This window comes from Ascaphus truei, chromosome 7, assembly GCF_040206685.1.
Source record: "Ascaphus truei isolate aAscTru1 chromosome 7, aAscTru1.hap1, whole genome shotgun sequence".
NCBI lineage: Eukaryota > Metazoa > Chordata > Amphibia > Anura > Ascaphidae > Ascaphus > Ascaphus truei.
In genome coordinates, this window is record NC_134489.1 from 42,626,651 (window position 1) to 42,641,107 (window position 14,457).

Consider the following 14,457-nt stretch of genomic DNA (forward strand, 5'->3'; position numbering starts at 1 on the left):
TCCTAATGTTAAGCCGTGCCAGCCTCCTCCGCCCGCTGCCACGAGGAAGGTTTCTTTAGCTCCAGCACAGCGCTTTTTAAATTTAGTAACATCAGTATGTCTAAGAGTGCAAAATCTGACACCGCTTTTGATGTCAGAGTCTGTCCTTGGAGAAATATTGTGGCGTTTTGTTTGGTGCAGTTGTAAGAAACCATTTTGCATCCGCAGTACGGAAGTGCTTTTCCTGTTTCTCGCGCAGGGTGCAGGATAAAATCTTGCTGTTTATGTGGTTGAACACATCACTAGTGATATAGAAATAATATCAGTATAATTTCTGGGAGAAGTGCTCACTGAATCAGCATTTTATCCCTCCAGCAAAATAATTCATGGTGACTGCCAATAAAGCTCTCCTAAGATTGTCTGGTTACTGCCCTTTGGCAATGTTTTCTAATTCCACATAATGTGTGAAGGCTTAATATGCAAAGCCTAACATTTCTAATAGACATCTCAACCAAATCACAGAGCTTGGAAATAATCTGCAGATAGCGCAGTCACACGCCAACGTAACTCTGCAGCATGTTCTGATCCATGTCCTTCCTGGTTCTCCGGTACACTGCATGTCTCTGCCTCTCTTGCAGTCTCTGTCAGCCTGCAGCCAGTCACTGCTCCTCTACCAGTGGTTTCTCACCAATCACTGGGGAGTCATTACACCACTGCAACCTCCGTCACACACAGCGCTGCCCAGAAGAGTGACAACGCCAAGAAGACCTTGGTGACGCTGTTTGCGAACAACAGTGGTAAGGAGATACAGCAGTTGTATGTGTATTTTTTTAACATTATAAACCAAACCTGTAAGAACCTGCGTTGTTAGAGGAGCGGGAAGTGTGGTGAGAACCTGCATTGTTGGGTTAGAGGCGCAGGAAGGGCGGTGAGAACCTGCATTGAGTTGGGTTAGAGGCGCGAGAAGGGCGGTGAGAACCTGCATTGAGTTGGGTTAGAGGAGCAAGAAGGGCGGTGAGAACCTGCATTGAGTTGGGTTAGAGGCGCGGGATGGGCGGTGAGAACCTGCATTGAGTTGGGTTAGAGGCGCGGGAAGGGCGGTGAGAACCTGCATTGAGTTGGGTTAGAGGCGTGGGAAGGGTGGTGAGAACCTGCATTGAATTGGGTTAGAGGCGCGGGAAGGGCGGTGAGAACCTGCACTGAGTTGGGTAAGAGGCGTGGGAAGGGCGGTGAGAACCTGCATTGAGTTGGGTTAGAGGCGCGGGATGGGCGGTGAGAACCTGCATTGAGTTGGGTTAGAGGCGTGGGAAGGGCGGTGAGAACCTGCATTTAGTTGGGTTAGAGGCGCGAGAAGGGCGGTGAGAACCTGCATTGAGTTGGGTTAGAGGCGCGGGAAGGGCGGTGAGAACCTGCATTGAGTTGGATTAGAGGCGTGGGAAGGGCGGTGAGAACCTGCATTGAGTTGGGTTAGAGGCGCGGGAAGGGCGGTGAGAACCTGCATTGAGTTGGGTTAGAGGCGCGGGAAGGGCGGTGAGAACCTGCACTGAGTTGGGTTAGAGGCGGGGGAAGGGCGGTGAGAACCTGCATTGAGTTGGGTTAGAGGCGTGGGAAGGGTGGTGAGAACCTGCATTGAATTGGGTTAGAGGCGCGGGAAGGGCGGTGAGAACCTGCACTGAGTTGGGTTAGAGGCGTGGGAAGGGCGGTGAGAACCTGCATTGAGTTGGGTTAGAGGCGCGGGATGGGCGGTGAGAACCTGCATTGAGTTGGGTTAGAGGCGCGGGAAGGGCGGTGAGAACCTGCATTGAGTTGAGTTAGAGGCGTGGGAAGGGCGGTGAGAACCTGCACTGAGTTGGGTTAGAGGCGCGGGAAGGTCGGTGAGAACCTGCATTGAGTTGGGTTAGAGGCGCGGGAAGGGCGGTGAGAACCTGCATTGAGTTGGGTTAGAGGTGCGGGAAGGGCGGTGAGAACCTGCATTGAGTTGGGTTAGAGGCGCGGGAAGGGCGGTGAGAACCTGCATTGAGTTGGGTTAGAGGCGTGGGAAGGGCGGTGAGAACCTGCATTGAGTTGAGTTAGAGGCGCGGGAAGGGAGCCGTTAATCCAGAAATGAAAACACTAAATTTATTGGAGCTGTTTGATACGTCAAGAATTGAAGAAATGTCTGGTACCACATTCTAATCAAACTTCCCAAGTGTAATTTTGCTGCATTAAGGAGACTTTGTACTAGAGGGATACATATATTCTGTCTCTGTAACATTTCCTCTGCTATTTGCAGTGACATCATATGGAGCATCTCCATCAACTATATTGTTATAATTAACAAGCGTGCACTGAAAATGTCTCATGGAAAACATTTCCATTCAAATCAATATAGAAGGTCTATTAGGCACAACTTGACATTGGACTCAAGTATGTCTATATCTCATTTATTATGATGAGAAATGCATGTGCAGAAGTGTGAACGCTTTCATTAGTTTCACTATTTAAATAATCAATTGCAGCATTTAAGGTCCTAATATCCTGCCGGGGACTTATTTGTAGCAGCACCTATTGATGTGTGGGTAACTGTATTGATCACTGAAGGAATGGCTCCCTTATCACATTTAAATTGAGTCTCTTATCTTTTTCCAGTGATTTCCTCCACGTCTCTGGGAAAAAGCCCTTATGGGTGTTCTTTGGGTTTATTGGTACCGGCCTACAGCATAAGAGTTTATTGGGTCACCTAGTACAGGAGTGCTCACCTCTAGTCCTCAAGACCCCCAACAGGTCAGGTTTTCAGCATACCCCTGAGGTGGCTCAGTCAAAGACTGCAACACCTGTGCTGAAGCAAGGATATCCCGAAAACCCGACCTGCTGGGGTGTCTTCAGGACGGGAGTTGAGCACGCCTGTCCTAGTCCATGGAGATGGGAAATCAGTTGTGTTCTGTATTTTCTATTTATAGGTTCAGCGCCCATGGTTCAGTCAGCTGGGCAATCCCTCATACTGACCCAGAATGCCACCTCCGGCCTGGGCACAATGGTCACGCAGCCCATGTTACGCCCAATGCAAGTCATGCAGAACGCCAATCATGGCAACAACTCATCTGTTTCTACCCAGCCCATCTTCATAACCACACAGGTAAGGGGGTGTCCCCTCTGCCCGACACAAGCGGTGTCTGTATATACACTGCACAGAAGACCTCCTAACTAAACGGTGTAAGTGCCACACTGTTGGGACGTCCTTTAAAGCAAATAATAAGAATCAAACTGACTGCAATGTCCTACAGGTAAATTGTGTCCTCGCTTTGTTTTTATTACTGTGATAAATAAAGACCAGCTTTTGTTACCGACATGGGGCAGATGTCAGGAGTGGTCAGCCTTGCCACTCTCCGCCAGTCTCTCTTCCCTCCACTGCCTTTTCTGTGGTTCTTTTCTTGCTCCCTGTCTGACCTTTGCAAGTGACCTTAACACGCCATCAGATGGTAGTCAGCAGGACCACTTGCTGCTGGTGACCAGAGGAGAGTGACTTAAACCCCACAGCTGTGTTGCACTTCCTGTCCCTCAGGGTTTTCCGGTGAGGAACATGAGGCCGGTGCAGAACAGCATGAACACCATGAATTCCATGAATCAGGTGGGGATCGTTCTGAATGTGCAGCAGGGGCAGACGGTGAGACCCATCACTATAGTGCCAGGTGAGTGTATCAGTGATACCTGTGCCTTGTTCTGCCACTTCCCACCCTCAAACACTATGGCTTGATTAAGGTTACCCAACGCAACCATACTGGCACATGAGACGGAGGGGTTTCTATATACCCCGAAGCAGCTCCCGCCCAAACTCCATACTGCCGTCTACAGGCCGCTTTGCTGTATATTGAATAAGCCTCAAAAGTGCAGATCAAACCAGCTCGAATCCAAAAGCAGAACTTCGATGTCTTGAATAAACATAGAGCATGGCTGTATATATCTGTGAATACGTTGGATATAGGTCCTATCTCTACATGAACACCAGCAACAGGATAGCTCTAGTGTCCTCGCTAATATGAGCCCATTGTACTGTGGTGCCCAGCAGAACACAAGTATAATCTTGTAATAGATAAGTGAGAGATCCTGTTAAATAATTCAATGGCTTCCAGCCTACTTTAATTTTCTGAGGCCGTTAACGTTTGTTTTCGTCAGAAGGACGAGTCGGGTAATGAAGGGCCCAGTCCACTAAACGGTGTTCTCTGGGCTTTTAACGTCCCGTAACCTCCACAATAACTGTTATTGTTTTATGTAAACGCACATCCACAAAGCTCAGCCTTACAGGAACTGGTATCAGAACCGCAAACGAGCACAACAGGAACCCAACGAGCTCATGCCTGGAACTGAAACTACAACCAGGGCCACCCCTCCCTATCTATATGCCCCATGGTGACATCATGGATACACATAGGGAGGGTCAGAGAAGGGGCCTCCAATATTACTTGGCTCCCTGATGATTGGGTTTAATGCAACATAAGTTGTTCCATGAAACTTGCAATGTTCCCTCCTGCACACAGAACCAGGCTACACAACACAGCCCAACGTGGGCACAGTTTATATAACTACACATTATATTACTGACAGGCAGGGGTAACGGCGGGCGTAACCTTTATTCAAAGCAGCCACATCTAGCACTACCGTCACACTGTGATAATACTGTCTCTACAACTCCCTGCATGCCACGCTCCGTGGTGCAGGGATGCGATGTTGCAGTGCCGCGTTTAACATGCACCTGCTCTTTCCGCTCAGCTCCGGGGACTCAGTTTATGAAGCCGGGCGTAGGAGTCCCTCAGGTGTTCTCACAGATGACGCAGGTAAGACCTGCTCCCAACGTTCCCGTGCGGCCATCCACCAACACCTTCACCACCGTCATCCCGGCCACGCTCACCATCAGGAGCACTGTGCCCCAAACTCAAGCTCAGCCCAACAGGTCCACCCCCAGCACATCCACCACGTTGGCTCCCAGCCAGTCACCGGTGGGACTCGGACAGATAACGATGCAGCAGCATCATCTTCAGCAGCAGCAGCATCCTGGTCAGAGCAACCAAACCTCCAATCAGAAAGTTGGTAAGTGCTGTGAGTGACAGGGAAGCCTCCACGGGGGAGAGACTGAAGAGTCCTGCTATAGGAAGGACTCACACTTCAGTCTCTCGCTTTTATTTATTTATTTTTGGTAACGGGACAGAATAAGAATGTGCTGGAAACACTGTATAGTGTATACCTAATATACAGTCAGAATAAAAGTGTGGGCGACAATAAAAACATATTTATTTAAATGTCCGTACTTACACACACGTACCTGTGTGTGTGTGTGTGCGCGCGCACACACACACCGTACTTGCGCACACGTACCTGTGCGTGCACACACACTGTACTTACATGTACCTGCGCGCGCGCGCACACCTGCACCCGCACACACCGTACTTAAACACACGTACCTGCGCGCACACACACTGTACTTACATGTACCAGTTTGACACATGTACCTGCGCGCGCGCGCGCACACACACACACCTCAGTTGGACACATGTACCTGTGTGCGCACACACCTCAGTTTGACACGTACCAGCGCGCGCACACACACACCTCAGTTGGCCACATGTACATGCTCTCACACACACACCACAGTTGGGCACATGTATCTGTGCACGCACACACACACACCTCAGTTGGACACATGTACCTGCGCACGCACACACACACACCTCAGTTGGACACATGTACCTGTGCGCGCACACACCTCAGTTGGACACATGTACCTGCTCTCACACACACACCTCAGACACATGTACCTGCTCACATATACACACACCTCAGACACATGTACCTGCCCACACACACACCTCAGTTAGACACATGTACCTGCTCACGCGCACACACCTCAGTTAGACGCAGGTAGATGTACCTGCACAAACACACCTCAGTTAGATGCATGTACCTGCGCGCGTACACACACCTCAGTTAGACACATGTACCTGCGCGCGCGCGCACACACCTCAGTTAGACACATGTACCTGCTCACGCGCACACACCTCAGTTACACACATGTACCTGCGCTCTCACACACACACCACAGTTACACACATGTACCTGCGCGCTCACACACACACCTCAGTTGGCCACATGTACCTGCTCTCACACACACACCACAATTGGCCACATGTATCTGTGCACGCACACACACACACACACACACACACCTCAGTTGGACACATGTACCTGCTCACGCGCGCACACACCTCAGTTACACACATGTACCTGCACGCTCACACACACACCTCAGTTGGCCACATGTACCTGCTCTCACACACACACCTCAGTTGGCCACATGTATCTGTGCACGCACACACACACACACACACACCTCAGTTGGACACATGTACCTGCGCACGCACACACACACCTCAGTTGGCCACATGTATCTGTGCACACACACCTCAGTTGGACACATGTACCTGCGCACGCACACACACCTCAGTTGGACACATGTACCTGCTCACGCGCACACACACCTCAGTTGGACACATGTACCTGCGCACGCACACACACACACCTCAGTAGGACACATGTACCTGGGCGCACGCGCACACACACCTCAGTTGGACACATGTACCTGCACACGCACACACACACACCTCAGTAGGACACATGTACCTGGGCGCACGCGCACACACACCTCAGTTGGACAAATGTACCTGCACACACGCGCGTGCACACACACACCTGATCAGTCTGTGCGTCTTGACATTTGCAGTCAGTATCGCGAGCTTTGTGGCTGTGAAGAAGCCGGGGGAAACCAACGACGTGTTGAAGTTCATAAACTCCTTGAGCAACAGCCAGACCTTGGGCCAGAACTCCAGCCAGATGGTTCTGTCCAACAACAGCAGTTCCAACAGCTCCAACAGCCTGCAGCGGGTGCTGCCCTCTGAGCCCCTGGGCTTGAAAGGTAAAGGTCAGCGGGAGCTGCCCGCGCTTAAACATATTCCTGCGCGCTCGCTCTTCCCAAACGGGGGTGCCGCGCGCTCAGTATTTCACTTTTATTCACAACCGCAATGCATTGCAAACCAATAGATTAAACAATGTGCTGATCTTTTTTAGGGAGGTGTGTGTGTGTGTCCCATTACAGGTGAAGCCTTGGGTAATGTGCGCGTCCATTTCAGGTGGAGAAAGTGCAGGTGTAATTAGTTTTCCTTTTATCGATGTGGGGCCTCTGGGTAAAGGAATCCTTTATTCCCAGATCACTTTCTAACCTGACTTGTGTGATTTTCAGCGACATCACCTTCCTTGCCACCATTTGATTCCGCTGGGCGCAAATACTGCCCACGATGCCACGCCCAGTTCCGGGTCACAGAAGCTCTGCGAGGACATATGTGTGTAAGTTGCCACATGGTGTGAGTGTCTGTTTGTCACTCGGGAATGTTTCAAAGGTTCATTAGATAAGCATGGATTCAAATCTTCAAAGGAACAGCTGTTAACCTCTCGTGTGTGTGTGTGTGTGTGTGTGTGTGTGTGTGTGTGTGTGTCATACACACATCACGTTGTCTTATGAGAATACAAGAATAAATGACATTTGGTTTATTTCCGGGGGAATGCCTGCAGACTGTTTGCAGCACGGAAGTCTGTTCATGATGACTGTTTTTTTTTTTTTTAAATAATTATTTATTATAAATTGCCGTATATCGTGAGATAAGACGATTGCTAGAGAAACGCATGGTTACACCATGTACATGGAACGCCAGTCCATGCTTGTCTCGCAATCTTTCACAGTCTTTACATTTAGTTGTCAACTCCAAGAATAGTCTCACTTTTTTTTCCCGCGCCAAAGAGAATGATTCATCAACAAAGTAAATAAACAGACGCGCAATACCAAAACTTGCACAAATAATCCATAAACAAACACAGATGGATTGTGTATGTGTGTATCTAAACGTTCACACGGGTACAAGATTAACCCTTGGGAATCAAGATCTCGTATGGAGTGGAGTTGATCCCCCCCCCCCCCCCTGCCGTAGACGATTGGCGGCGTTTTCATAGTACGCCTCCCATGTGAACACCATGATAATGTTTTTAATGCTCACACGTGGGACCCAGGCGCAAAGTTCTGTGATACTCCGACCCAAGGTGGAAATGCACCGATGCCATGAAACATCCGTGTTGAACGTCGCGGTGGCATTGAGCTGACTATGTCTTGAACGAGGCTTGTGCCTTAGGCCCCGTCCAGAGTGAAAGTGAGCGTGCTTTTGATGGTGCGCCGTGACGTCGGGCGCTGAATAAGCAGGGGCGACTACTGTCCAGTTGACAATTTTGTAGTTGCGCAAATGGTGGGGTTGGGAGGGTGGTTGGGCAGGTCGGGGGGCGTGGCCGTGACATCAGAGCTGGTTGAACCGCTCACGTGACATCGTGCTACAAATTCAAAGATCTTTGTCTCTTCAAGCAGCTCTCCGCGGAGCGCTCGCGGGCATGTGTGTGTGCGCACTCTGGACCAACACACTGCCGTAATGTGTTTTATTGTGCTGAGCGCACACTCGCACCCGCTTTCACCCTGGACGAGGCCTTATTCACAAACTCCCACTCTGTGCTGAACTGGCAGTGAATGGTTAATAACCCCGCGTGCGTTTCTCTCCCCTGACTCGCAGTACTGCTGCCCCGACCTTGTGGACTTCTCCAAGAAGGCTAAAGCTGGGGATTCAGAGCTGGTGTCACCGGCCTCGCAGCCACCGACCCCGGACACACCTGCATCGACCGCTTCACCGGCCTCCTCCACACTGGGCACCACAATGCCACCATTAGTGAAAGGCCACGAGGCCGCGCAGGAGGAGGGAACGCAGGGCAAACTCATCATGCTGGTGGACGACTTTTACTACGGCCGTGACCTGGGGCGCTCCCACCAGATGCAGGGCTTCCCCAAGGTGGCCACGACCTTCCGCTGCCCGCACTGCGCCAAGCGGTTAAAGAACAACATCAGGTAGAGCTGTCACTCAGTATACAGCCCTTAAGGTAATCCCGTGGCTACCGTAACTCAGGTAGAGCGACCACACTCGGTATACAAATATCCCTGCTTCAACACAGCAGGCGCAGTCTTCGACTGAGCCTCTGATTGAGCCACCTGAGCTGAAGCAGGGATATCCTGAAAACCTGACCTGCGGGCCCTTGAGGACTGGAGTTTCCCGCCCTTCCCTTTATCGTATGACATAACCCAGAATGCTCTGCTTCTTCCTCCAGGTTCATGAATCACATGAAGCACCACATGGAGCTGGACCAGCAGACGGGCGAGGTGGACGGACATACCACGTGCCAGCACTGCTACAGACAGTTCTCCACCCCCTTCCAGCTGCAGTGCCACCTGGAGAGTGTCCACAGCTCCTACGAGTCCACCAGTAAGTTCCCCTTTCGGAGCCACGAGAGACACATTAAAGAACCACGTCAAGGCTGCTTAGATACTCTTCCCTACATATAATGGATTGTTGCATGTTTCTAAAGCCAGGCAAGACCTGCGGTGCCATAGGCCGCGCTTATAGTGCCGGCGACGACGTGATGTCGCGTCAAAACAAATGTATTCAGACCGTCGCGTGCGCTTATAGTAGGAGCGGCGCAATGGCTTGATCGCTGGAAGTCACTTCAATTTGATTTTTCCAGCGACCGCAGGGTGACGTCAGCCTCGCCGGCACTATAAGCGGGGCCATATATTGTCTCCATGGGGCTACATTTCTTTGTTAGGTTCGTTCTGCACAAACTGTATTCCGGGCGGAGCAATGCGAGACACAACTGGGGCGAGACAGAACTGGGGCGAGACAGAACTGGGGCGAAGCAATGCGAGACAGAACTGGGGCGAGACAGAACTGGGGCGAGACAGAACTGGGGCGAAGCAATGCGAGACACAACTGGGGCGAGACAGAACTGGGGCGAAGCAATGCGAGACACAACTGGGGCGAGACAACTGGGGCGAAGCAATGCGAGACACAACTGGGGCGAGACAGAACTGGGGCGAAGCAATGCGAGACACAACTGGGGCGAGACAACTGGGGCGAAGCAATGCGAGACACAACTGGGGCGAGACAGAACTGGGGAGAAGCAATGCGAGACACAACTGGGGCGAGACAGAACTGGGGTGAAGCGATGCGAGACACAACTGGGGCGAAGCAATGTGTGACAGGAATGGGGTGAACCAATACGAGAGGATTACACCATATTTATCCGTGGAAAAACTCCAATAACCGTTGCTGGGATCCCTTTTCTTTGTTAACATGGTGCAGCTTTTTTATCTAGTTTTTCAGTCGTGAGACTATGGTAAATAACCTCTACATCAGGGGTGGCCAACACCGGTCTTCAAGGGCCACCAACAGGTCAGGTTTTCAGGATCTCCCTGCTTCAGCACCGGTGGCTCCGTCTATGACTGTATCACATGTGCTGATGCAGGGATATCTTGAAGGTCTGACCTGTTGGTGGCCCTTGAGGACTGGACATGATTGAAACATGAGTCAGGATGTGCTTGATAACAATCTGAGATCCCATCCTTGAGCTGTGGACATTCTGGTATCTCTCGCCCTCCTCCCACAACCATGGTTGTCCGAGCAATATTCATTGTCACTTATACCAAGACCTAGGTAATGAATCAAGTGACTAAGCCCAGGTTGTGTCCAGTCAGTGGCAGCATAGTATCTCCAGACCCAATAACCCTTCCTCTTCCTTCACAGCGAAGTGTAAGATCTGCGAGTGGGCCTTCGACAGTGAACCCCTCTTCTTACAACACATGAAGGACACCCACAAACCTGGAGAGATGCCCTACGTGTGCCAGGTATTGTCCTTTCATTTCCACTCTGGGGTTTATTTCAACATCCTGTTGCTGAATGGCAGTGAATAAGAAGTCCTAGTTCTAGGGGTGTGTTTCCAGCCGCACGATCTCCCTGCCCATGCAGTGCTGCGTTTTCCTCTGGATATATCACTCACTGAATGTTGATGTTTTACATTATGTTCTATGGATTGCTCTCATCCAGTGCTCTTCATAAGTCTCTCCCTCTCTCTCCCCATCCTCCCCCCTCTGTCTCCTTCTCCCTCCCTCTCACCCCCCTCCCATCTCTCTTCGCCCCCCCCCCCCCCCCTCAGGTTTGCTGTTACCGCTCCTCCGTGTACTCTGAGGTTGACGCCCATTTCCGAATGACTCACGAGGACACGCGACACCTGGTGTGCGTTTACTGCCTGAAGGTTTTTAAGAATGGCAATGCCTTCCAGCAGCATTTCACGAGGCATCAGGTGAGGCGTTTCCCTTTTTTTATTGGGATTTGAAAGCAATAAATACAAATAATTCCTGATGTAGATACGAGAACAATAACAAAAATCTTTCACAATGATTTAGAAATTAATGAGTTCAGCACGTGTGTGTGTGTGTGTGTGCGCATGCGTGTGCGTGCGGCAATAAGACCAATGTTTGTTTTAAGTAGAATTACAGGAACTTGAACCTTGAAATAAATATGTAAAAGTATATCCCACCTGGGGGGCATGTTATTAAAATAGTTTGTACTGGATCCTTCCTTCCCTCGCCATGCAAAGAAGAAGAGTGTTTACCATTGCAACAAGTGCCGTCTGCAGTTCCTGTTTGCAAAGGATAAGATTGAACACAAACTGCAGCATCACAAAACCTTCCGCAAACCCAAGCAGCTGGAGGGGCTGAAGCCGGGGACAAAGGTGAGTGCGGCCTGACCGACTGGACAGTGACTCACCCGTACAGGGACACAGGAGGAGAAGTGACCGCTCCGGTATCTGACCGTGACACATGGAACCAGTCATGCTCTCTGCAAGGTGACACAGTGTGGTTCCGTGTGGCCTTCTTGCAGGGTGACTGGGGACTGACATGTTGGATAATGCATATTATTTTGTCACCCACGTGTGCGTGCATGATACTGGGTTATGTAATGGAACCCCCATCTCCTTGCAGGTCACTATACGAGCCTCGCGAGCCCCACCACGGGCCCTCCCTGTGTCCTCTCCGGAAGCCCCCTCGGTGCCTCTGCCTGATGCTGACGTGGAGTCTCCTGCACCATCGTCCGACTCTCAGAGCGCGTACACCCCCGAGTATTGCAGCTTCCCCAAACGGTCTGTGAAGAAGATGTCGGACCTGCTTTCCAGCTTCCAGGCTAAAAGGTTATTTGTGAGCCAGTGCCGGGGGGGTCAACATTGTGCGTCTCCCATGATAAGTGGGTGTCTCGCATGAAGCTGCCTATAATATAATGGTACAGGGGGTTACAGTAACCTTGTTAACAGAGCATATATATCCGGGGTTTTCTTTTATTCATTTGTACCATTTATTTGGATTTTCATAGATTACAAATTGGGTGGATAATGAATTCAGTATGATACACAGCAGCGACTGTCTAATCTTTCTCACTGTAGCATGATGGACTTTAAATTGTTTGGAAATGGCCTTATAACCCTTCCCAGATTGATGAGCAGCAACAATTGCTTCTCAAAGATCATTGCTGATGTCTTTCCTCCTTTGCATTGTGTTAACACACACCTGAATGCTCCAGACCAGCAAACTGGTAAAACTTCGGCTTTTATAGAGGTGGTCACACTTGCTGATCAATTAATCAAGGGCATTTGATTAGCAGCACCTGTCTGCTACTTAGCATCTTAATTCCTATGGAAGCAGTAAGGGTGTACTTAGTTTTTCACACATAGCTTCTCCATTTTGGCTTTATTTTTGTTAAATATATGTAAAACCATGGAATTCAAAGAGGGTGTACTTTCTTGTGTGTTATATATATATATATATATATATATATATATCTATATATATATATATATCTCAAAAAATAAATAGATGATACCGTTCTGTGGCTAACGAAATGCTTTTATTTGTGCGAGCTTTCGAGATACACTGATCTCTTCTTCCGGCGATGTTACAATGAATGAAGCAAGCAATAGCTATACTATAAACAGTGTCTATTGGAATGTTATCTGTGCTGGTCCTTCCCCCGGTGTGGTTTGTTTTATGGCTGGAGGTGCCAAAAGGTTCCTGAAAGCAAGTGATGAAAGAGTGTGTATGTGTATCAGTGTGAATAAAACTGTGGGCTCTCCATTCATTTTTATTCACACTGATACACATACACACTCTTTCATCACTTGCTTTCAGGAACCCTTTGACACCTCCAGCCATAAAACACATCCACACCGGGGGAAGGACCAGCACAGATAACATTCCAATAGACACTGTTTATAGTATAGCTATTGCTTGCTTCATTCATTGTAACATCGCCGGAAGAAGAGATCAGTGTATCTCGAAAGCTCACAGAAATAAAAGCATTTCGTTAGCCACAGAACGGTATCATCTATTTATTTTTTGATTATTGAAGCTCTTATTGAAGCTCGGCTAACACGGTACACACACACACACACACACACACACACACACACACACACACACACACACACACACACACACACACACACACACACACACACACACACACACACACACACACACACACACACACACACACACACACACACACACACACATTCTCACACACATTTCTGGATATACCAGTCACTGAATGTTGATGTTTTTCATTATGTTCTGTGGATTTATATCCTCCAGTGCTGGAGCAGTGTTTTTGCTCTTAATAACAGTATCTCTCGTTCCCTCTCTCGATTTCTCAGAGATCTGTCGGGCAAACAGTCTTGCCTTGAGTGCAGCTTCGAGATCCCAGACTTTCCCAACCATTTCCCAACCTACGTCCACTGCTCGCTGTGTCGCTACAGCACGTGCTGCTCGCGTGCATACGCCAACCACATGATCAAGTGAGTGTGATGGGCACACCCGCCGGGGCGTGACACACATGAAGCCTGGGACCGTGTCTGAGTGTGTTGCTCTCACAGATTTTTTGCAAGAAAATTCTGTGAATATAAAAGTTAAACTCAAAGGGCCATATCTTCTGAGCGGTGCTAAACTGTGGCACCTTGGTGCTCATTCATAAATAAGTGGTATATGTGGCTGTTGGTTCTGCGCAGACACGTATAGTCGGGAGAGGAGAACGTACGCCATACAATGTGTTACATGCATCTGTGACAGCAAAACCACCATGCAAAATCCTTACTTACTGAGGGCTGATAATTGGTAAAGCACCTTCCAGCCATTTCAGTTCTATAACCTGTAAGGTGCTTATGGCTTAGCACTGCTTAGTAATAGGGCCCTAAGATTCCATGTTCCTTTAATCTCATAATGTGTTTCTCTTCCAGCAATCACGTCCCGCGAAAGAGCCCGAAATACCTGGCCCTGTTTCAGAACTGCAGGCCCAGGTTAGTATATGTTTGCATTATTACCGTGGAGGTCCAAGCTTTCCGAGCCCTGACCCGCCTGCCCTGCCTCACCCCCGTACCCACCTCACTCCTGATCCGTCTCTTCCCCTCCCCCGACCTATCCCTGACCTGCCTCCCCCTTATCCGTCTTCCCTCCCTCACCTATCACTGACCCGCCTCCCCCTG

General features: G+C 49.7%; 1 protein-coding gene across 4 annotated transcripts in view; it reads left to right on the plus strand.

The window, feature by feature from the left end:
- Positions 1-14,457, plus strand: part of POGZ (pogo transposable element derived with ZNF domain) — a 31,527-nt gene that overhangs the window by 12,011 nt on the left and 5,059 nt on the right. For 2 of the 4 annotated variants that reach the window (XM_075608030.1, XM_075608029.1), the window contains exons 3-16: positions 618-776; positions 2,919-3,094; positions 3,521-3,647; positions 4,726-5,043; positions 6,731-6,922; positions 7,247-7,350; positions 8,613-8,941; positions 9,199-9,353; positions 10,671-10,771; positions 11,080-11,226; positions 11,524-11,658; positions 11,909-12,114; positions 13,633-13,773; positions 14,212-14,271. In XM_075608030.1, the coding sequence (XP_075464145.1) occupies positions 618-776; positions 2,919-3,094; positions 3,521-3,647; positions 4,726-5,043; positions 6,731-6,922; positions 7,247-7,350; positions 8,613-8,941; positions 9,199-9,353; positions 10,671-10,771; positions 11,080-11,226; positions 11,524-11,658; positions 11,909-12,114; positions 13,633-13,773; positions 14,212-14,271 (2,350 nt within the window). The remainder of the gene's footprint in view (positions 1-617; positions 777-2,918; positions 3,095-3,520; positions 3,648-4,725; positions 5,044-6,730; positions 6,923-7,246; positions 7,351-8,612; positions 8,942-9,198; positions 9,354-10,670; positions 10,772-11,079; positions 11,227-11,523; positions 11,659-11,908; positions 12,115-13,632; positions 13,774-14,211; positions 14,272-14,457) is intronic. The other 2 variants (XM_075608031.1, XM_075608032.1) reach the window with 2 other exon arrangements.